The 25,338-nt window shown below is 41.1% G+C and overlaps 1 protein-coding gene across 5 annotated transcripts in view; it reads right to left on the bottom strand.

Moving 5' to 3' along the window:
• Positions 1-25,338, bottom strand: part of NFIA (nuclear factor I A) — a 270,440-nt gene that overhangs the window by 28,172 nt on the left and 216,930 nt on the right. For all 5 annotated transcript variants that reach the window (XM_063428056.1, XM_063428057.1, XM_063428055.1 and 2 more), the window contains 2 exons: positions 17,143-17,321; positions 8,124-8,289 (listed from right to left, as the gene is read on the bottom strand). In XM_063428056.1, the coding sequence (XP_063284126.1) occupies positions 8,124-8,289; positions 17,143-17,321 (345 nt within the window). The remainder of the gene's footprint in view (positions 1-8,123; positions 8,290-17,142; positions 17,322-25,338) is intronic.

The raw sequence follows: 25,338 nt of genomic DNA, 5'->3' as shown, positions 1-25,338 counted from the left end.
TTTCTCAAAATCCCTTCTTTGTGAAATTCTCTCTCCTCTCGACATCACACCCCACTAATCACATATCCACTCCACTTCCATCAGATTGTCCACATTCATCATATATTCACCATTACTTAACATCATCTCGCTATCATCACCCCCATTCCATAGCTCTCCAGATCACATCTCTCTGTTTTATTTACACCAACACCCATTCTTTTTCTACTATAAAAAACTGCATTCAAAATACTTTAATTTATATAAAGGAAAAGTGTAATTTGGAATGGCTTTGGCAGGTAAGCTACACGTTTTTACACGGAAATGTATTTTTAAAATGTTAAATAAAGCTGAATTAACTGTAGTTTAATTAGATGAACATTGATCTGATCTACGTTTACGCTTATAAACACATCAATAGTGCATAATGTCTATAGACACAGTGTAGGTGCATGTGATCAAACGCTACAACATTTTTATTTTCATACAAAATATATCTTGATCGAAATATTTGCTATTCATTCCTCCAATGCAGTGTATAGATTAAAGACTCTACTTTAGCAGGAAGACGTCAGATTCACTGGCAAATATCCAAGAAATAGCCACCTAATGTCTAATACTCTGTTACATATTCTTTAAATCCACCTTGGCCAGCTAAGTAACAGTCTGCATGGGGCTTCCATTTTCTACATTTTTTCCTCATAACACCGTTTGCTGAAATCTCTCTTAGAAGTGTGCTTTCCCTGTTTCACAAGCTCTCCTTCCTCTCTTTGATCGTAGATTAAATGGGTGGACTATGGAAGCTTTTTATTATCCCAAACCACAAGACTGAATATGTGATGCAGAGACCAAAACAGTACTTAATAAAGGAAACATATGCTCTATTTTATTCCACAACTTGTCTGCTTAGACCTGCTCGCTAGACATATATGACCAGAACGATGGCGAACAAGGCTATAAATGAAAGCTTATTGGCAAGATATGCACTCCTGGAAATTTAAATGTCTCGAAAGCAAAGACAAATCTAGAAATTCTAGGTTAAAAGTGACTGCTGACCATATTAACAAGCAAATTATCTCCTATTTTTAAGCAAATTTCCCCCATTTGAGCATCTATCTCTCTACCTACATGAAAAAATATCTAGCATTCCAGGAATGGTGGCTACTACGTATCAATCCATGTACAGGCAGAGGATGTTAGGACATCCCACAGCCATGGCCTATTAATTCTGTTTTACACACCAGACCAACCAATATCTTATCATACCTGTAGAATGTTTATAAATAGTAAGTTGAAACAACAGTTTGATTCTTTGCTTGGTCTATTCAAAACCAGCTGGAGGAAAAGCACAGGAATATTCACCCCGAGATATATTTTTAAATTAAGTTGGTACGTTCGGCCCACTTGCTGCTGACTTCTCTCACCCCCTTTAGAGTCCAGAAAATTCAAAGCTAAAATATTCTAGAACTACCTTGAGTAATTTTTTTAAAATAATTTTTTACAAACTGTAAGATTTTAAGGTAGCGGCAAATTTTCTGAGATGAATTGGGCACTTGCCTCATTACCACTGAGGGTCAAGACCCTTCCTAGCCTAAAGTACCTTTTTTTTCCCTAAAATCTGGGAAATTCTGAGTTTAGTAAAATTCACATCAATGGAAATCACTGTAACATTTATTTAAACTACAAGAGGGTTCCAATTAGAAATTACTGTGTGTATATAAAACACTTTTGTATTGTTCAAACACATTTTAAATTACCGTAAGTAGATTAGAAGGCAATTTAAATGTAAAATGATGACCTACGTTTTGGTGGGTTTACAATCTCACATAGGATTTCTAGACTGCCTGACCCTGGATCAGGAGAGAGGATACATTATTTTACTAAATGATAACACACGTTTTATTTAGTGCTCTCAATACCAATCTCAATCTTTGTACCCCAAAACCTGTGATACTTTTCCTAAACAAAAGCCCTTACTGTCTTGCTAATGAAACAATAATTACTTTTGTTCTGTTCCACCTCAAAAAAGATCACAAAAGCTGTCGTTTTTTTTCTAACTTCCAACAAAGAGCCTATTCTTCAGCTTTCAAGTCTGTTTTTTATTATCAATTCTACTTGGAAAGTAATCTTCTTTGCAAATTTAACCTAAGGTATTTCTGCTAATAAATTCAGGCTGCCTTACGTGCATGGAGAGAATATGAAAGGTTCTCGCAGGCTGCTAAATAAATGATGTGAACCGAGCCACAGGACATACGTTTTTAAACTCCGCATAGGGTACAGGCACGTTGAATCTGAGCATTTTGGTGGTTATGGGAGATTTACAAAGGCGGTGATAGTAAATCATGACCCCTCCCCCCAAATATGTTTGAGCTACATACGACTGAACTATATGTGAACGTCCAGAGTTTGTTATTAGGGCCGGCAATTGCTAGGGGTTAGGGAGAAAATTTACATGGTCTGCTCAAGTGTCAACTGATGTGCCAGTGCTTTAAGGATTGCGGTGAAGTGTTATTAGAAATGGACAGGTGCTTCCAAGGTGTATCCAAGTAGCCACGGTCAGTGCTAGCCTAGAGTCTAGGGTTATTAGGGTCAAAGAAAGGCTGCTGGCTACCTGAATATTAAGTTTTGTGTGACTCAGGGTAAGTAATACAAATAAATAAATATATATATATATATAAATAAATCATATTTGTGCACAGTTAATGTAAATGTATACTTTAAATGGAATGCATTAAAAAATTTGCACCTCTTTAGAGTGATTCTGTTCTGTGTTCAAAAGAACACAGTTTGCCATTTCAAGACTTTAAAATGATGCCACTAGGTCTGAGGACTGAAGCTTTAATGATGTTTTTAAAGCATGTCTAGAAATTCAGGTATTGAGGTCTGCCTTTAATTATCCCCATAAGTACCTTTGATATCTAGCCTCCATTCATTTCATGCCTCACCCACAATCTAACATAGGCCCCGCCTCCATTCATTCCATGTTTCATCCACAATGTAATATAGGCCCAGCCTCCATTCATGCCATGTCTCGCCCCAGCCTCCATTCATTCCATGTCTTGACCACAATGTAATATAGCCCCAGCCTCAATTCATTCCATGTCTTGACCACAATTGTAATATAGTCCCAGCCTCCATTCATTCCATGTCTTGACCACAATGTAATATAGTCCCAGCCTCCATTCATTCCATGTCTTGACCACAATTGTAATATAGTCCCAGCCTCCATTCATTCCATGTCTTGACCACAATGTAATATAGCCCCAGCCTCAATTTTATGGCAGGACAGGAGGCTTCATATTTGCTTTACCTTCTTTACTGAAACCTCCAGCAGCAAAGAAACAGTTAACAGAACTTTTCAAAACAACCAATCAGAACAAAGCAACAGTAGTATAAAACCCCTAAGCAGGCTCTTCCACTTCCTCTTTCTTTGCTGCTGCCTCCAGGTGAGCACTCACCAACTCAGAGTTGTCTCTGCTCTGGGTTGTATCCTAATATTATTATGCCTGAGTGGTCTGTAGCTGTGCATCAGCTTCTAGCTGTATGGACCCTTCTACCCCTCAGGGGGGCTAACCGACCCCACATACAGTCCTGTCATAACCGTAATGAGAGCCCCCCCTCTCGCTGACCGCACTACTGGGTGTACAGACCTCTATGATACCGCTCTGAGGGTGACCCCCTCTTACCTACAGCTCTGCTGGATCTGCAATGCCCGGTTATGGGTATATGAGGGTGACCCCCTCCTGCCGTCTGCACTGCTGGACTGGCAATGTCTGGCTACTTTTATTATACGGCTAACCACTACGGCACTACTGTACCTACAGTGTCCGATTATGTTCAGACTGAGGGTGACCCCCTCTCCTGCTGGCCTATACTGCATAGTATGCTTGTGCTTGTTGGGTGACCCCCTCTTGCACGCTGGGTGACCCCCAGCTGGCCGCACCAGGTATCACTCAGACAGTGTTACCTCTATGGCAGTTATGCAATCACGTCTGAAGGCTAGCCACTACGGCACTACTGTACCTACAGTGTCCGATTATGTTCAGACTGAGGGTGACCCCCTCCTCTACTGGCCTATACTGCATAGTATGCTTGTGCTTGTTGGGTGACCCCCTCTTGCACGCTGGGTGACCCCCAGCTGGCCGCACCAGGTATCACTCAGACAGTGTTACCTCTATGGCAGTTATGCAATCACGTCTGAAGGCTAGCCACTACGGCACTACTGTACCTACAGTGTCCGATTATGTTCAGACTGAGGGTGACCCCCTCCTCTACTGGCCTATACTGCATAGTATGCTTGTGCTTGTTGGGTGACCCCCTCTTGCACGCTGGGTGACCCCCAGCTGGCCGCACCAGGTATCACTCAGACAGTGTTACCTCTATGGCAGTTATGCAATCACGTCTGAAGGCTAGCCACTACGGCACTACTGTACCTACAGTGTCCGATTATGTTCAGACTGAGGGTGACCCCCTCCTCTACTGGCCTATACTGCATAGTATGCTTGTGCTTGTTGGGTGACCCCCTCTTGCACGCTGGGTGACCCCCAGCTGGCCGCACCAGGTATCACTCAGACAGTGTTACCTCTATGGCAGTTATGCAATCACGTCTGAAGGCCAACCACTACGGCACTACTGTACCTACAGTGTCCGATTATGTTCAGACTGAGGGTGACCCCCTCCTCTGCTGGCCTATACTGCATAGAATGCTTGTGCTTGTTGGGTGACCCCCTCTTGCACGCTGGGTGACCCCCAGCTGGCCTCACCAGGTATCACTCCAACAGTGTTACCTCTATGACAGTTATGCAATCACGACTTATGGCCAAATCTCCCGTGCCCAGAAGGTCACTTGGCCTGTCCTCATGCCACCCCACTGACCTCACTGCCAGAAACCATCGGTACCCTACAGGGGACACTCCACCGGCCATTCTAGACGCTACACCGAGCACCCCTGGTACGCGTTGGCTAACGGATGGATTCATCTAGAGGATCAGTCTTCATGACGGAGCCCGGAAAGGTCCCCGCAGACACCTGATACAGGGTTAGCACTCTATCCGGGACTAACCCTGGGTGTCGACGACACGCGGACACAGATGGTTACTCGGGACAAATGGCACGTTACAGCTTGGAAAGCGAAAAATACTAAATTCCCTTTTGGAATGTACCTATATGACTTATAGGTATCGCCTAGTGGGTTTCTACCCCTGAGAACCGCAAAACGGGGATCAAGGTTACAGAACCTTGGACCGTTCCATGAGCAATACGCATGACCAAAAGAGGCGTCCATTCCGAAGTTGCCATGCTGGGCGAAGTGTGCGGCGGAGTGGACTCCCGCCCATCCCCATCCTACATGCCCCCAATGCATATGTTGCCTGTGTACACTTGGAGACGGAGGGCACTCATTCCCTCAGAGCTGCTCGGCGTGGATGATTGGTTCTCTCCCTCAACTGGACATGAGAGAAACCCACATGGATTTTGCCATCAACATAGACATATTGAATCTGACTCACTCCCAGTCAACCCAGTTTCTGGTCTTTCATAGGATATTCGGTCCAGGCATGCTCCGCCACCCGAGGACCAAGATGTCCGTCTTCAAGGAAAATGCCAGGCATATGCTCTGCAACCTGCGGGTCACACTTAGGGGCCCAACCCGGTCGATTGACCAGTTGTTATTCGCCATCGAGGCCATACCTCCAGGATTCGGTACTATAAGCCGCTCCAACATGACGTTTTCTCGGGTCCTCGGCCTGGTATGGCCGAATCATGTGACCTTCGGACGAAGATCATCTAAAACTTAATTGATGACTCCGACCTAGGGGGACCTGGCCTACCTAGGAGTTTCGGACCCCAACCAACTTCGGTCTGGACTCTGGAGTTCAAAGGAGGAACCTCTTCACGCCAACTGCATGGAACTACTTGCAGGTTTGTTCAACGTTTACAGCTTTCCCAGGGGAAGTAGTACTGCTCGCTACCTTCCGGCTTGGACCTATCACTGGTTGCCCACTTTGGACTGCAGTCGGATCTCACGTAGGATCGCTATCTATAGCGTCTGGACAAGTATTCGTCATTTGTGACAATGTCTGCGGGACACTCATGTGGCGGACGGCTTCATCCGACCATGGAGAGACCCCAATGATTGGTTGCCTCATCCTCCGGGGTCTCGAGTACTGGCATGATTAAATTTGGTGTGAATTGCCATACGGAACACTTCTCCAGCTGACTGCCAGATCCTCAGCAAGGCGAGGGACGCGTTTTCCAAGCTTGGTCTCCTTCGGGGCGTATGCATCCTGTTTACTTCCAGGATACTTCGGGCTTTGCTTCAGACCGAATTCCTGGGAGTGTTGTTTCGCCTGGCCACACCACTTCGGAGGAGTCCTCCGTGCTTTCCCCTTTTGCTGGAGTTTGCCATGGGAAGGCAATCTACGTCTCCCTGTCTCCATGTCCTGTGTGGGATCCACAGGGGTAGCCTGCCATGACTGGTGTCTGGAGAGATGTTTGGCAGTCCCCATTGTCTGGCTGAGTTGCCCTCTCGGGGTAGGATCGTATGGGGCCATTTACGTCCTATGTCAGCTAGAGGACGACTCATGTGCGTTTTCGCAAGATTCTGGCATTGGTAAGGATCTCGTGGTCTGCAGTCTACCAAGAGGAGTATACCTTACGGGAGCCCTATCTCTCGCTATTCCTCAAGTCTAGTGGTATTGTGTGTTCTGCATTTCCTTGAGGAATTACCTGATGACAAGGACTTGGCCTGCGCCAGTTTTTTCCGCTTACGGTTTTCCCCAGTACATCTTGTATTTCATGGCGTTCTGACGTCATGGTATCGACGTGGTGTCTTCTCCCTTCTTGCCGTTCAGTACATCGGTTTCTGCTCCACACATATTTCATTTCTATTCATCCTCTGTGTTGTACCCCTATTCTCCGGATAGGCCACGGCTCTGACAGGTTGTACACGACCATGTAGATCCAGGATCTGGTTCTTTCCTCCGTCTACTCATGGACAGCTGTTGATTTCTGCGTACGGACGTTTTGAACTGTTTCTGCATTTTCTATACACCGCTGCTTGGTTTAGGGAATGGGCTTTTCCATTCTCCTTTTATTTCAGTCCTCTGTCATATTGCTTCTGGTTCTACTATTTGGGCGTTAAAATTGCAAATATGAAGCCTCCTGTCCTGCCATAAAATTAGGGATTATTCTAGCCTCGGTGAGGGAATAATCTAAATTTTATTAAAGACAGGAGGCGAATATTTCCCCCCCTTTTCTTACGTTCCCTCCCTGGATTTGGGTCTTATAATTAATTGGGGATATTGTTACTTTTTGTGAATGCATTGTTTTACATAATAAAGGTTATTTCTATTATTCGGTGATGATTGTCTATGTGCATTTTTATTCATCATGTTTGTGTTGTATTATGTTTCGTCAATGCCTTTTAGTTTAGGTACATACTAGATACTAGGTCTTCATTAGATCTGTAGACTTTGTTTATTCATCAGGTATTATGATGTGCAAGTGATATTGTATGGATATGACAGCTTGCCTTGACAGTTTACTTTCACAATGTTTTCCTTTTTCTTGCAGTGTAATCTATTTTCTCTCTGGGCTTGACGATTATTTCTCTGGATGTGTCTGCTACAAGGTGGATTCGTTGGTTTCCCTGCTCTCCTGCTCGACCTCATCAAAGAAAGAGGAAGTGGAAGAGCCTGCTTAGGGGTTTTATACTACTGTTGCTTTGTTCTGATTGGTTGTTTTGAAAAGTTCTGTTAACTGTTTCTTTGCTGCTGGAGGTTTCAGTAAAGAAGGTAAAGCAAATATTCGCCTCCTGTCTTTAATAAAATTTAGATTATTCCCTCACCGAGGCTAGAATAATCCCTAATTCATTCCATGTCTTGACCACAATTGTAATATAGTCCCAGCCTCCATTCATTCCATGTCTTGACCACAATTGTAATATAGTCCCAGCCTCCATTCATTCCATGTCTCGCCCACAATCTAACAGAAGCCCAGCCTCCATTCATTCATTGTCTCACCCACAATCTAACAGATGCCCACCCCATACTCATTTAACACACACTCAGTTTCCCCTTACCTTTTTCTTGAATGTATGGGAAGGCAGTAGAAAATTGCATATTGTATAATACATGCTTACTTACTCGGTGACGTGGGGGAGGCAGCTCCTCCTTCTGTAGACGTAGATGGAGGTTTTGTGTCTGGCACAGGCAGCGGTACAGGTCTTGCCATGGGAGGCGGAGGTGGTGGTGGCAACATTGGAGTAGGAAGGAATGGATTGTGTACCTTGCCTTGGCTGCTTCCATTGGGCTGTCACAACAAAAATATAAAACAAAAAATAAAACACCTGATTAATCATTTGTTGCAGATATGGCACAGTATGGTAACTGATGGACAAACAGGAAACAACAATACCATCCATTAAAAGTGTTTTACAAAACTAGCAAACCTAGCAAAACTAGGGATGCACAGAAATTAAAATGCTGGGCCGTAACCGAAAATTCAGGATGCCCTTGGCCAAAAAAATGGAAACCGAAAATGACTTTTTTCCCCAAATGATTTTAAAAATGTTTTTTTTTCTATACTTTTATCAATATTAGACTTTTTAATGAACTTAATTAATCCAATATGAAAAACTTCCTTTCTCCCTTTTCTTTTAGTGGTCCCTCCCCCTCCAGTGTTCCTCCCTCCCCCCATCCCATAGTGTTCTTTCCCCCATCCTCCCCAGTCCTATAGTGTCCCCCCCTCCTCCCCAGTCCATAGTGTCCCCCCCCCAGTCCCAGAGTGTTCTTTTCCCCCCTCCCACGTCCTATTGTGTTCTTTTCTTCCCCCTCCCCTGTCCCATAGTGTTATTTTCTCCCTCCCTCCCCTGTCGCATAATGTTCTTTTCTCCCCCCCACCTCCCCTGTCCCATAGTGTTCTTTTCTCCTCCCCTGTCCCATGGTGTTCTTTCGCCCCTCCCCTGTCCCATGGTGTTCTTCCCCTTCCCTCCCCTGTCCCATGGTGTTCTTCCCCCTCTCCCCTGTTCCATAGTGTTCTCCCCCCCCGTCCCATAGTGTTCTCCCCCCCTCCCCTGTCCCATAGTGTTCTTTTGTTCTTTTCTCCTCCCCTGTCCCATAGTCCCCCCGCCCTGTCTCATAGTGTTCTCCCCCCCTGTCCCCTGTCCCATAGTGTTCTCCCCCCTCCCCTGTCCCATAGTGTTCTTTCTCCCCCCTGTCCCAAGTGCAGTATTCTTGACTTTTCATGTTATCATTACTATCTTTCATCTGAATTGGTAATGCAAGCATGTCTGTTAAACAATGCACTACATAAAATCTATATATATATATTTTTAAAAAAAATTAGGAAAATTTGACCCGTTTTCGCCTTAAACAGGATAGGCCCATTTTCGGCCGAAAATTTCATCAGGCTGAAATTTCGGTGCATCCCTAAGCAAAACAATATATTGAGACTTCAAACTCCCTGGATATATATGTATCACTTGGAAGATACACTGATAAAGAGGTTCGTGTACGAACACATTGTTTGCAATGCCGACAGACTCAACATGAAATGTAACTATATAATTGTACCGAATTGACTCATGAGTGTTTATTCCAAAATAAGAAAGTGGGAAAAGTCCCCATTTCCTGTTATTTTCGATGTGACATTTACTAAGGAGGGCATTACTGTCAATTCAACATTCATTCAAATTGAATTTAACGTGGCTCTGTTACCAAAAATAAACTTTATCTAATCTGCTTCTATATAGCTCATGTGTCTGAATCTTATTTTTTTTTTTTAATTTCATACCAAAGTGAAAAAAACATAGTTGACATAGATATTTTTTACAGGTCATTATTTTGTCCTAAAAGTTGAAATTTTTTCTTAATTTCTGAAAATTCACACTTTTATGAATAACTTTGCATGTCTGTATGTCTTGCTATCTCTCCACTAATCTTTATTATAAACATATCAGGGCACGTGCAACACTTTTTTAGTGCACATAAGAATACGTTTATAGTCATTACTAAAAATAAGCTTTATGCGTTACTTAATTATTTTCCTATTACCTGCACAAAAAACTATTCAGCATAACTAGGCACAGTGGCATATTTATACCGAAAGCACAGAAAGTACAGGAAAATGCTACAGTTTGGGTCCAAGGGACTTTTTAAGTGGTTTAGCAAATATAATATAAGAATTAATTTTAAAAAATAGAATAAAGTGGGATTTCCTCATCCACAACAAGAAAAGCTCATCCCCACTGCTGCTGCTAAGATAACGCAGAACTTTCATTCAGTGTTTAGAGGGTGCACACAGGTAAATGACCAAGAATACAAATACAAAACTAGGGTTTTAACAGATCTCTGTCCTCTTACTTGACAGCAAGTCCAGTTAAATAACTTCATGTACCATGTGATATCAGTATTCTATTATTATATTATAGGTAGTCCATTTTCCTACATTGTATCTATCAAAGCATAATATGTTTGTAATTTGTATTGCGTGTATTGCTGTTTTATAAATCTTTTCTTAGTTGTGTTTTTTTGGGGATGTTTTGACCTATTACAAATAAAGATCATATTGACACCAGCCCCTTCAACTATTATCTTCAGAATTATCCCTTCACTCTTCCTGATGAGATTTCCTCTTCAATATCTCTACCTCCTACCATTGATGTATTAAATATTAGAGGGATAATATGAGTTTGTTGCCTGCTTGTTACAGGGCATGTTTTGAAAGTAGTTCCTGCGTATCCCAGGTCTGGAATAAGGTTACTAAACCTTAACTCTTTTAGGGCACCGGCTTCATTACACTCAGAGAATATTGCTCCCCATTTAGAATTTTGCACAGCGATGACAGCACAGGAATTGCAGAGAACTGATTGACAGTTTGAGCAAGCCTAGTAAACAGGAACACTCTTCCACCAGCTGGTTCTCCTGCTTATTTTAAAAGTATCAACAGCCCATGTCTAGTAATGTATTGTAGGTGTGCTGTGATGATTCTCTGGCACGTGAAGCTACAAGAATCTTGGGCTTTGTCTAAAGATTAAAGGAAAGAGTGACAGACATTGCTCCTTTCACACTCTTGCGACATGGCTATAGAGCTGAAATGTTTGCATCATAGAAAGGAGAATTCTGCTCTGGAAACAGCAGTTATTTTCCCAAACAGGGGCAAATGAGAGGTGGATGTAACATTTTTTCTAATTGCCAGAATCAGGAAGATGGCAGCTGTGACAGAATTGGAGAGGGGTAAGCAAGTATTTCTTTAATATAGGTTAAACCATGTGATCATTTATATTTATAAAATGCACATTCATTGCTCAGTGCATTGAAATCTATTAAATTGAAACTTGTAAGACAAATACACCACTTTAAAAACGTCAGCTGTTCCCCCCTGTGGTAGCATACAAGATGGCTCAGAGACATTGGATACAATGGCCACGTTCCACAGGAGCATATTTAAAGCATAATTTGGCCCAGACTAGCATCAGTTCCAAATGACTCTCTGAGTGCCCTTGAACATGCCCACAGAGAATCACGCAAGGAAAATCTGTTACTTACGTTACAATCTCGAACAAAATATGTATTTGCTAGCTCTAAGTATGTATTTACTAGGTTTTGATTTGTGTACAATGAAACATCTAGAAGTCTCTTTAAAGCATTCTAGCATTGCATTAGCCTGATAAAACATTAGGAAAGAAAATTGAAAAGATTTGCTTTAGGGGACACGGATGACATTACTGTTCAATAAACATGTGATTAATCCTATACCCCAAACTGACGGACAAACTGACTTCATAAACTGACTACTGAGTTACAGATTGTAAATTAAAAACAGAAAGATTCCGACTGCCACTAAAGGTACATGTTGTGCCTAATTAGACACATGCAGACACACAATATATTAAAGTAGCCTCACTTTTAACATTTTGTTAGTAAGATGTGCTCGCTGTTCAGTTACTACAAAGGAGCTAAATATAAATATTAACATAAAACTAGAAATAAGTGAAAACAAAAACAAAAAACATAAGTAAATAATCCCTTCATTACCAATGGCTCCCCTCCCTAAAACCATCCCGATTCATGTATTTAAATGACCACCCAAGCACCATAATCACTGCAGCACTCTCTCTCTCTCTCTCTCTCTCTATATATATATATATATATTTATATATACATATATAATGCTTACTGCTTGTTTTATAAAATTTGCCATACTTGATACAGATAGATAGATAGAAATAAAGATCTGTTTATTTGATGATGTAATACAGCCATTTCATTTATGAAGTGATAGTTCTCAAGTTGCAGCATTCTGTTACAGTCTGACAATATCCATTACAGCCAATTCGGAACTGCATGTACCAAACTCAGGAATGAGTGGGAACAATGCGTTTTGACAACATAATTTTAAAGGGGACTCTTCATGTGATGTTTTATATTCTCATTTAGAGTAATTAATTGCCTTTACCATATAAACCCCAATAAAGTGACTCTCTGTGTCTCTCTCCAGCCTTCCTTTTTACTGTGATGGAAACAGAGGTGGAGTTTAAATGTCTCGGGGTCTGTTTACGTATGCTGGGTATGCTCTGCATGCGTTTTAGTGCTCAGTACATTTTCTATTTAAATAAGGCTTCTAACAATGACATCTATTTGTTGTTCATTAAAATGTGTGAACTGTCAGGAATGCAAGCCGAGTGTCAAATCTTAGGCCAAAAAAGCTGAGCTAGAAACCTTTTCCAGTTTGGTTATTTTGGTCTGAAATTTGAAATTCACATTTTAGTAAATATCCTAGTCAGAAGTAGAGCCCTTCTACTGTAAAAGTTGACTTGGATGTAGACGTTGGGTGGAACTCTCACGTTCAGCAATGTAGGGCACTATGAAAACAGTAGGGTTTAATTTCTTAAAGGACATTGATTACAAGTTGGGCTTAACTCAATTTTAATGAATACTGGAGAAGGATTTTTTTATTCACTTGGACTAAGTTGGTGAATAGACTTTTAAAGGACTTAAACCCACACGCACGTTAACTGAGTGCGAGATATTCACCAGCAATGCGATTCTTACAGGAGGACAGGTAAGAACATGTTTTTGTTACAATCAGGATATACACTGTACAGATCCATTGATGACATAATACTTCATTAAAGGTCCATACATTTACTGACGTACCTACTGTAACTTGGAAGTGAATAACCGATAATTCTTCCAGTGAGCCCCTCACCTACATAAAGCTGTCTCGGGTCATTTCACCAAAAACCTCTTTGTTTCAGATCAAAACAAACTTGTGATTTTTAGATTCTTGAATCGATAAAAGCTCTCTAAAATCTGCATGCTCCTTTTCCAAGACATGATCTTTAAACTGACTTAAAAATGTTTCAAAGAAAAGTTACCCCTTTAAAAAAAAGTACAAACGATGTAAAACTACTATGATTTAATATACTGCAGTTTTACATACAGCTTCACTTATATCAGATCAAATTGGCAACAAATGATGAAAAAAACCTCTATCAACCTCTATCATCAGGCTGAAACCAACACACTGTATATTTTGAATAGAGATAAGTTCACAAAGTTTCTGGGTTTGATTTTTTTTTTAATGCAGCCCTTAAGGCAGCGGCGGAACTACCGCGGTCGCAACTGGGCCCATCACTTCAGAGGGTCCGGCTGCTCTCTCCGACCCTTGCTGATATATGTTTTTGGTGGTTTTTATTTCCTGCTGATATTGAACTCGGCCCTCTACAGGGGTCAATATACATACTAAATGTATATTGAGTGTGAATCCCACATCTAGCTGTCACCTGGTGGGAGAGCTGGGCTGGGAATCTGCACCTGTTTGTTCGCCTGCTCATGACGTCACAGATGCTCAGCCCCAGCCGGCGGCGGGCATTTTGTGCACAGAGCTAAGGGGAAAGGGTCTGAGAGCCAGGAGACAGGGAGGAGAGAGGAAGACATAATCTGGCACTGGTGAGTATTCAAGATTCAAACACAGCTTTGTATCCTTGGCAGTACAGTATCCCTTTAAGCACACACATACATTCACTGACAGACATGCACTGGCAGTCTCACACACACACACTCAATGACAAACACACAGATGTCACTGACAGACACAGACTCACTGATTTGACACACACACGTTCACTGACACACACTCATTAAGAGACACACACTGACAGACACATGGATAGTCACACACACACAATCACAAACAGACTCTGATTTGACAAACACTCACATACACACACAGACACTCATAGCACGAGCATTACAGACAAGCACACCCCTGCATTTGCATGCCAACATTACAAACAAACACACCACTGCATTCATACATTAACACTACATAAAAAATATTGCATTCAAACACCAACACTACACACACCCCTGCACTTAAATGCCAACACTACACATCCCTGCATACAAACATCAGCATTATACACAAACATTCATACCTGTATACTCCCTACAAAAACATGCCTTCATTCACAGATACTGCATAAAATAGAACCATGCAAGAATAGGTAAATAGCAGACCCACAACAGGCAAAGCATTATAGGATCTGTATGGCAACTGAGGATCTTCCTATTGGCCACCTCTGCTCTATAGCGGATGGGGAGCCCTTAACAGATTTTTGCTCGGGGCCCTGAGGTTTGTAGTTACACCTCTGCCTTAAGGGTGATGAATGTTGGGAATTGTAGTGCCTCTAAACAACCAAATAAGTTGCCAGCAGCGCTCAGAGACAACACACTCATTCTATCTTTAGGCTATATTGTCCGTCCTCCTTTTTACATTCCTCTTCTTTCCTCCTTCTACCTCTGTTTCAATATCCTCTTTTTCATTCATATTTTTTTGTTTCTTCATCTGCCCTCTTCAGGCCTTTTTCCAGTATTACATTTAATGCAAACGCAAAGCTTACTATAGTTATTTTCTCTGTTTTAAATTTCAAGCAATATGTGAATTGCAAAAAAAAAAAAAAAACACCAAAACAAAAAAGAAACCAAAACAAATCCCTTGAACAAACAGACGACACACTTGGGAATTGACCCAGTTTGCAAAAATGCTATTATTGAAACAAATTCAGAACTTGGTGCCCATCCTGTCCCCCTTACTTAGGTGTGCACTAGAAAAGATGGGGGGTTAAGATACGAGATCACACAATCTCTACCGAAACACTATGTTAATGGATGAGAGACAAGAATTGTGCTTTGTAGAGCTTTGCTGTGCTTCCACTGTAGACCTTAAAGTACGGAGTCCTTGACCCCTCTGGCCATTATATGGGAATGAGGGACTCTATAGCATTTAACATCCATCCCCCCCCATGACCTATATTCATACATTACAGCACTGAGTCCATGACTTAAAACGGATCAGTTAGGTCTCGTGTCCATTATACTGTAATACATTTATTCACTAATCTACAAATTGTAGTGATCTGAAACCAAAATGGCAAAACAGAGGCAAAAATAGCTAATATGGAAAATATATCTGACTCCGTTATAGCTACAGATACTTTTCTTCAATTTTGTCATGCAGATTCCAACTTGCTACAATTCAGAATGTGGTGAATAACCCATTTGGGCCTCCTATGTTCAACATATTTCTATCAAAACATTTTGGTTATAGGAGACCAGGTTTTTTTTTTTTTTTCATTTCAGAGTCATGCTTTGAAAAAAAAAAAATTAATAAGAAATTGAATGCACAGATTAATAAAATGCAGTAAAAGTCACGAGCATTTTCACAGCTTTTCCTAAATATTTTACTGCACGTACAGATAGGCAGAAGATAAACAGAAAGCATATAAAAATATACTTGAGGTATTCGGAGTTCAAATAGTGGTCAACTTAAATTTAAGCACTTCATGCATAAATATAAATAACTTTACAGACCTAGAACATCTGTCTTTCGACAAGTTGTTAAATATCATTTAGCAACGGACATTTAATTTTGTAGCTGTACAAACTACTTCCTTTCCGAAGGACTAAGATTTATACGTTTAGTGGATTTTGTTTAAATTCCATGTACCAGAAGGGATTTTTTTTGTAAATTTAATTTAGGTTTCTAAGAAAATATGATTGAAATAAAATTAATTAAACGTGAGCAAAACAATAGACTACTTAACTGCAGAAGTAACTATATTTGCCATTAACTATTAAACAGTGAGATACTTTTTCCAGTACATCTGTATTACCCTGAAAGGCAGTACTACCGAAGGTTATGGGACATATGGGACAAGGCAGGCTTTCTTGTATTGGAAGGAGATACAGATTAGAGATCAGATTAGAGATCAGATAAGAACCTAAAATATTAAACTCACTGTGGAGTGTGTGCCACTCCCACTGTAATAGCCCGGGAGGGATCAAGCTCCTTGAGTTCGATGGATGGACCAGTGGATATTTTTCTCTTAAAGTTACAGCACAAGGAATTATAAAAGGACGCTTTGTATAAGTATTAATACGTTTGTAAGTGTTTGTTTGGCACACAAACATTTTGGGTTGATTTTTGTATGGGAGATATTTGCTTATATTCTTTGCTGGTTGCTGATATGTTAGTTGCTAATTATAACTTGCACTTTTAATTTATAGAAGATTGTCTCGTTTTCCTGCAATTTGATTGTTTGCACGTGAAATTGTTCTGCTTTGTACAAAATATTTTGCACCGTAAATAGATAGACAAAGAATGTTGCACCTTAAAGGGATATACACCTAATTTTTACTACACTTGTTTTTATATTGGTAAATAATTGTGAGCGCCTGTTTTATCCACCTATTCTTTTTGGTCGTTATTCATTAGACTAATTGTCAGCAATATATTATTGTTACTGTAACAACACTGTGTTCTGAAGTTTATTGGAGACCCCTTTAACACTGTGCATTTATTAACGATGGTGTTTTGTTGAATTAGCTTTGTTCTAGATTTAAGATTGGCTCAGGAAACCAATTTTGCAATTGATGAATGGGTTGCCAAACAATTGCTAGTACTTCCATCAGTAGCTAGAAAACAACACTGTAACCACTCCTTTATCACGAAATATTGGTAATATTGTAAACACTCCTGTCCCACTGATTAAATCTACTTAAAATTATTTCACAAGCAAAAGTCAAAACTATTCAACCGTATTGATGAGATAAAAACTGATTTCGGAAACTTTTTTAGTAGTAAAAACTGTATCCTTACGTTTAGGAACCCCACCTGTCCAGCCTGCTGACTGGCGTCAGGGCACACGAGTTGGACAAACTCTTTGAGAGTCTCCTGCGGGTGATAGCGGATTGCCGGGTGAGAGAAGTATGGCCCAGGCTGCTGGATTATGGGCGACGTTGGAAAGTGCAGGGTTGATGGAGGCGCATGTGGACTCGCTGCAGAGGAGAAAACACATGAGATGTTACACGCAGCTGTTATGACACTTTACAAGTTCAAATAGAGGTCTACATTTTTTTCTCTTTAAACAAGACATTACATCCCAACCATTCGGTGCTTATCGCCTTCAATTGCTTTTAAACAACAGAATTCCTCTGAAACATTTGTAAAGTAAATTGACAAGACACACCAAATCCGTTCATTTCACAAGAATGCCCCAACACGGCTCGTAAATGTACACCTAGCTATATACAATATTCTGCAAAAATATTTTTGCTCTTATATGATCTTGCAAAGCTTGAATGTTCTTGCAAAGCTACCACTACAGGACCAAGTAGCCCAATGTATACTGACAATCAACTTTTTAAAAAGGCATGCAAGTCTTCAAATAGGATATACATAACTGATAACTACTGATACATGACTTATTTGCTTTAAAAAAAATACAAAAGGAACCTTGTTTTAAATGAATTGACAAAATAATGTTCAGTTTGTTGCTTATGTACAAAATAAAAAAAAATTCTAATAATGAAAAAGTCAGAATAAATATATATCATCAAATAAATTACTCCTGGTAATCATTCCTTGATTTGTAACGTCTCTTATCTTCCCTTATTAACAGGAACTAGAATTGTTTCTTCTTTATTATTTCTATACTTCTTCTCTAATATACAATTCCCTTTCGTTAACAGTAACTTTGTTATATTTTCTTTTCATTGTGAACTCTAATTAACTTCTACTAAATTAAATACCACCAAAGAAACAAAATACTTATTAATAAAACAGCCTTAATAATAAAAATATTTGAACTAATTAATTTTACAATCTATCAAGGTACTTCCGGTTCGTAAGGTGCGGAGGGACAAGTTATAACTTCTATGTTTAGTTTTAGGTACATTAGTTAATCTAAGACATTGATCTGTTCAGTGCTGATTGCAGACCAAGAGGTCAGATATCATAAAGTTTAATAAACTATCTGCTGATCCAAGCACAGCCACTTCCCCTGCCCCTCTTAGTTGTCAATAAGAGATTTAGCTCTGTGATTTAGGACTTTCAATAAGCTGTCTCTAAGTCAAAATCTTTACTGCCTCTAGTGGTCATATCACAAAACAACTCTGTCTTACACAAAATGAACACTCTGCACAACCTGGTAAGGACTGTGTTTAAAACTACACTTTGTAAACGTGGAGCAAATATCTCAGAGATGGAGAACGGCACATTATTGGGGGATTTCCAGCATCTTTATTAAGCGTTATTCATACATTTAAGGATTATAATTAAAAAGCTGAGATCTGTCAGGCTTTGTCCTAGTGTAAACAGATTAGGTATTAAAATGATTAAAGACATAACAGCAATGCAATAATGAAGTTGTGATATTAAATACACAGGCTGCACTGTAACCTTGTATCTGCATAGACCAAGGATACGGTCATTCATTCTCTTCTAGACACTGTTCATGGTGAGTAAGGTAGCTATAATGGTACAGTTCACTGCATCATGAGTGCAGGCATTTTATAAGCTTACACTGAATATCATCTCACCCTATCAGTGACATGGAAGGGATACTATGGGCTACCAGACAGCCACCAGAGGCGCTGTCTGGTAGTGAACTTAGTGAAACGACGCTGTACGCCCAATGTCTTCAAATCCCCCATAGCAAAGCACTAATTCAATGATTTCCTATGGGGAAGTTCTAATGTGCGCATTAGGTTCCCCCCAATGCCGACGTCAGAGGAGGCGGAGCCAGCATCGTTAAGAAGTAAGTGTTAAATGTGTTTTTTTTTTTTATATATCTTTCAACATGGGGTGGGGTAGGGCAATAACTTTAGGACAGAGGGCAAGACACAACATATTTATGGATAATTATCTGCATGGCCTAAACGAGAAGGTGTCATGCTAAGTATTTCAGTTTTCTTTGTTTTTGTTTGCTCCATATGTATCAATAGACAAGAGTCAGTAATGCCCAATTTAAGACTTACAAACTTTAGATTTTGATTCCTGCCTTTAGGGACTATTCCATTAATTCGTGGTGTACAGTAAGTATCGGAGACATTGCACGCCATGGTGTTTATAGTTTTGTGATTGCATTTATGTGAGCAACTAAATAAACAGATCTGCAGTTTCATTTTCTGACTGTTACATATGTATCAGAACATAGCTGAAGACATTCTCATAGCGTGTGACAACGCGACTGCCACCCCCTCTATCTGGGTCAGCACAAACACAGTTTAAAACAGTTAGCGTTGTACATCTAAATGGGTCTTGCCATTAGCGGCCAGGCTGCGGTGTTCTGATATGCAGCACATGTAGAAACACAGAGCTTCCAAAAGTACTGGGGGACAAGTGATGGTGACGCATCCACAGGCAGAGAAGCAGTGAAGTAACTGATCATGTCAACCCCTAGGAAGTATGATAGATGGTGTGGTAGCTTCCCCACATTGATTCTAAGTAGGGTGATCTTTTTTTGTGGATAAGCTATTTGTTTATGTTTATTTGGTACTTTCTTATAGAAATCATAGAAATATGATGACGGATAAACAGTGCAGTAAAAACACATCAAAGGGCCCCTTTCCATAAAGGATGTAAAGGAGCAGTGTATTTTTACACACCACCTCCTCTAGATTGTAAACTCGTTCAAGCAGAGTTCTCATCAACTTATTGTTCCTGTAACATTTTGTAATTGTCTCGTTCATTGTTAAATTGACCTCTTTTATAATATTGTAAAGCTCTGCGGAATAAGTTGGCGCTATATAATTGCCAAAAATAATAATAAAATAATAATATAGATACCCTCTGTAGGCCTAACTTTCATTGTTGCTCTGCCGCAGCCCAATTGCATATGCACCCTCTATGCACCACTTGCATCTTTTGGATTTTACTCAGCCTGCTCGTGATGATAGAAGTTCTATGTATGGAATTTACGGTTTATAAATGAACATGGAGATGGTGTTCCCAATTGATGCAAAGTCTGGCTGCAAAGGAGGTTGGGTGTATGGCTTTCTAAGCACTGGGAGCATAAATTCAAATTCCAGAATTAAGCCCACTAAACGTTTCGGCTCCAGGTCTATGAAGCTATTGTTCCAGTGCGGAACAAAAATTGCCATCATTGGACCTAATATATACTACAAACACCAATCACCAAATTAAAAGCTTTGTGTTGAATATATTAGTGGGAAGTAGGTAGAACATAGTGGACAATTTAGCTAACATTAAGTAAAACCTGCTTTCCTCTTGCTGTGTTCCTATAAATGGGACCCTCTATTCAAGCACCAAATATATATACTGTAAAGATACTACACATATGGCTACAGCTTTGTAAGGAAAAGTTGATGACTGGTCTGCTTTGCCTTAAGAATAAAAGTTTGGTCTATACACAGTTACATGAAAATATACTGATGACATATTATGTGATAGCATGGTTCTGGTGTATCCGCCAAAGATCTTGCTTATCATAATAAAAAATAATAACTAAACCGTATTAACACATTTTACATTGTAATTACATATACAGAAAGAAACATACAAAAGTTACATGATGCTAAAAAGTAAGAAAATCTTTTTATTATGCTTCCTGTCTGTCTATCAACTTCAGGGAAGTAATCAAATTTCATTAAAATATTGTCTGAGGGGTCGAGGCCTGACAGCCGACCAGGCAAGACGCATGTGGCTGGAGCTCCTTTGGAAAAACCTTCTGTTAAGCTGGAAGATCTTTTACCTAACCTTTGAAGGGACACTCTATCGATTTTGCCTGATTTCTGTGGGCATAAAATACATGTTCTTGCGGCCTGCTCAAGTACTGGAGGCGGGGGATGCGGCCCATCTTCTGCCCTTGTTACATGGTAGCCTTGTGTCCCTGTCCCCCCCCTAAACCCGCCTCTGGACCGGTGGGGGATATCCTGGTCCCCACTGGCGCGCCCCGGTGGCCTATTCAGCGAAGCACCAAAGTCACAATCGAACTGGAGGGATGAGGCCTACCTTCTAAGATGGCTGCCACTCTTGGGCCTGCAGCTGCTGATGCTCTCTCACTGCGCCCTTCCCTTGCAGATCCCATTCTCCGGGAGTTTGATGACCTATGTGAGCGGTTTTGGGAGAATCTGTACAGTCGCAGAAACCCTCGACTGATCAACGACCAGGACGATATTCCCCAACTGCCGACTGCTACTGAGCCCTGCAAGACCGGGCGTCCCTTGCATGACATTGTGGAAGCAGAGACACAGGTGGAGGCAGCAACAGGTATTTAAACCTCGACAGACAATCTCCCACGGTGGCATGTACCTACCTGGACACCATGTTGTGCGAGAAAACACCTTCCAGCAGCACTACATACAGGGGCAGAGAACATCTAAGTCAGCAGTGGAGGAGATGAGGGTTACGACGCTGGGAACCAACCATGGTCAGACCTCAGGGTGCATTGTGCAGGGGTGTACTGTGGCTGGGACCCAGGAGGGCACCCTAATCATTTTGTGTGGACTCTATGGGGTTGGTACCCCTCCCTCTGTGGGCATTGGTTGATTTGTCTCCAGTTCAGTTATACAGCAATGCTTATCTTATTTGCTTTCAAAAGTTAGATTTTGTATTTTAATTGATACAGTATACGCTTCAAGAACCGCATATGCTGTAACCTAACCTCTATGTTTTAGTGTCCGAATCAATCACCTGATTATGGCTGCTACTGGGTGCCCAGTGGTCTTTACCTCTTTCAACCATCTAATGTTAGATTTTACTAAATCCTACACTCTGTTTACTCTGACAGGCTTCATCTGTAACCTAACACTAAAAAAGTGTGCAGTCTCTAGGAATGCCAGGCAATTGTTAGTGCTGTATGCTCATTACTATCTGTATTATCGCTGTTGTGGCGTTTATTGCTTGATTGTAACTCTCATGCACAGAAAAAATAAAGAATTATAAAACAAATATATATACACTGTCTGAGGGAAATCTCCAGCAAATAACTAGAAAATTAGCATTTCCCACCAATTTGAAAACTTGTGATCCCCGTTTTGGAGCAGACCTTCCCTGGAGCACATCAGAAGGAGGGTCACCAGATCCACAATGTTTTCCTGAATACATTTATTTCAGTGGTGTCAATACTGCCGTATAGCATTAAAAATTCACACAAGTTACAGGAAAGAATCCTACTACTTAGTCAAGGCAGTTCCTTTGGAACCCCCTCCTTCATTTATTAATTAATATTCCACCTGTTATTATTATTATTATTTTTTTATTTTATTATTATTGCCATTTATATAGCGCCAACAGATTCCGTAGCGCTTTACAATATTATGAGAGGGGATTTAACTATAAATAGGACAATTACAAAAAAACGTACGGAAACAATAGGTTGAAGAGGACCCCGCTCAATCAAGCTTACGTTCTATAGGAGGTGGGGTGTAAAACACATTAGGACAGAAATTTGCAGTCAAGTAAGGTGGGCTGCCCTTTAGGAGAGGGCAAGAGACAGGTATGTGAGGTAGAGGTTAGTCTTGGAGGCCATAAACTTTCCTAAAGAGATGGGTTTTAAGGCACTTCTTAAAAGATGCAAGACTAGGGGAGATTCGGATGGCGGTAGGCAGGCTATTCCGTAGGAAGGGAGTCGCCCGCTAGAAGTCCTGCAAGCGCGAGTTGGTCGTACGGGTACCTGTAGCATATATATTATAACGCTGTTGGGCAGCAATTTTCACATGATACCCAACAACCTGAAGAAATTGCAGAAACCACAACAGATCAATCAACCCTAGTTTTGCATTACCTATATGCTCTGTTGAGCAAGGGACAGCCCAAGCCTGCACTTAAAGCGGGATTGTCTCCCACCCCGAAAAATTAGTAATTCATAAAGATATAATTGCTTGTATCTATGGAGGACACCGCTGTCTTGGGGTAACCTCCATAGACTCAATGCTGTTCTCTCCTGCGTGTGCGAGAGTACTGCAGTAACGTTGGCGCAGATCGAACAAGGTGGTCGTGCCTGCAAAGGACAATTTCAGATAAGTAAATCTCACCCTTATCTCCCCCCACAATCCCCTAGTGGTGACGTCTTTGCAAATTCAGCAAAGTCCTCAGATGGTGACAGTGCCGCTTTAAACATATAGAAAGAGGGAAATGGCTCTTGACTCCAGGGTCAACTAGATGTGAAATAGTCAATTCATCTTATGGCACAGATGACACAATAGCTAGAATTTTATATTAAATGGTTACATATAAAAAATATACATGTATTAATTTTAATGTTTGTGAGTGCCCAGGGCTACTTAAAATGTTACTAAATATAAAACAAGTCTTTGTACAGATCTGTAGAGACGAAATACCACATTCCATTGAAACTTACAGTGAGCTTTGTTTTAACAGCTGTTAGCGCACCTTCTTCACAGGCTGCTAGATATTTCATTCTAAGAAAACATCTTATAGAACTTTGACCTTCACATGGCCCTCAAAGGGCAGTCAATGCTTGCAGAATGACCTTCACATTGTCCTGATTGCACAGTTCTGGCAGGCATTATTCTTTATAGGTGTACAATTAAGTGAACGATTGTTAACATTTTTTTTGCGATGAAAAAGACAGATCCTTCCCTTGCCTAAATGAACTCATGATCCAAAATATAGTTTTTGCAGTTATAGTTTATAGTTTTTGCAGTTATACAAACAGGATTTTTTTAAGAGACAAACAAACAAAAAAAAACAAAGTCACAGTGCTGCTTCTTTAAGTGCGATTGCTATATGCAGGGGCGTATTAGCCGCGAGGCAAACAAGGCATTTGCCTTGGGCGGCATTTTCCAGGGGGCGGCAAAAAAAGCCGCCCCCAAATGCCCAAGGCAAATGTCTTGTTAGCCTTGCGGCTAACAGACATGCTGGGCTGCTGGCGAGGGAGCACTTCCTCTGAGCTGTCTCCTCGCGCGCCGCAGAGGGAGGCTGGGAGCTGGAAAATGACGTCATATTCCGGTTCCCAGCCTCACTCTGAGGCGCGCGAGGGAGCTGAGCAGACAGCTCAGAGGAAGTGCTCCCTCGCCAGCCGCCCGCCAGCCAGTGCCGCTCGCCCAGCAGCCACTGGACCACCAGGGAGGAAGAGGCCCCCCCCCCAGCATTCCCAAAGGTAAGGAGGCTGGGGGGGGGGGGGGGGTGTTTAAATACATTTTAAAAAATGTGTTAATGTGGGTGTGTGTGTGTGTGTTAGTGTGTGTGTCTGTTAGTGTGTGTGTGTGTGTCTGTTAGTGTGTGTGTCTGTTAGTGTGTTTGCCTGTGAGTGTGTGTGTCTGTTAGTGAGTGTGTGTGTCTGACTGTGTGTGTCTGACTGTGTGTGTGTTTGCCTGTGAGTGTGTGTGTATGTTAGTGAGTGTGTGGGTCTGCTAGTTTGTGTCTGCTAGTGAGTGAGTGTGTGTCTGTTAGTGAGTGTGTTTGTCTGTTACTGAGTGTGAGTGTGTCTGTTAGTGTGTGTGTTTGTTTCTGTTAGCGAGTGTGTGTTTCTGTTAGCTAGTGTATGCGTATCTGTCAGTGAATGTGTGTGTGTGTATTTAGAATGCGGGGCGGGGGGAAAGGTTGGGTGGGGGGGGGGAGGGGGGCGCCTGAGTTTTGTCCTGCCTAGGGCAGCACAAAACCAGGATACACCACTGGCTATATGGGCTCTCTCATAGAATGCTATGAGTGAGCCGTCATAAGTTACTTAGGCTGATCACACACCATACATTATACCCTCATGTGGCTTCACAGAGTGTGAGAGCTGCATATAGGTGAAGCTAAATTTGCAGATTCCTGCGGTTAAAAGGAATTGGATGAAGGAAGCGAGGGAGCTCATTTTAACATGACATAATAAAAAAGCACAGATAGTTATAATGTTTGTAGTGTCCCTTTTAACAAACACATATCCCGTTTACTCTGTGTCTCATTTCACAGGAGACCATTAGTACTTGGGTTTTACTGTTTCTTTAAATTGTTAGGTAACTGCAGAGAAGGAGAACGAGAAAATAAATAAATTATAATTACGTATATGAAGAAACTGTAAAAAATGTGGGAAGTCATTTAATA

Source organism: Pelobates fuscus, chromosome 7 (assembly GCF_036172605.1).
Source record: "Pelobates fuscus isolate aPelFus1 chromosome 7, aPelFus1.pri, whole genome shotgun sequence".
Classification (NCBI taxonomy): domain Eukaryota; kingdom Metazoa; phylum Chordata; class Amphibia; order Anura; family Pelobatidae; genus Pelobates; species Pelobates fuscus.
The sequence above is the reverse complement of the archived record's forward strand: the minus strand, read 5'-3'. Positions and strand labels throughout refer to the sequence as shown.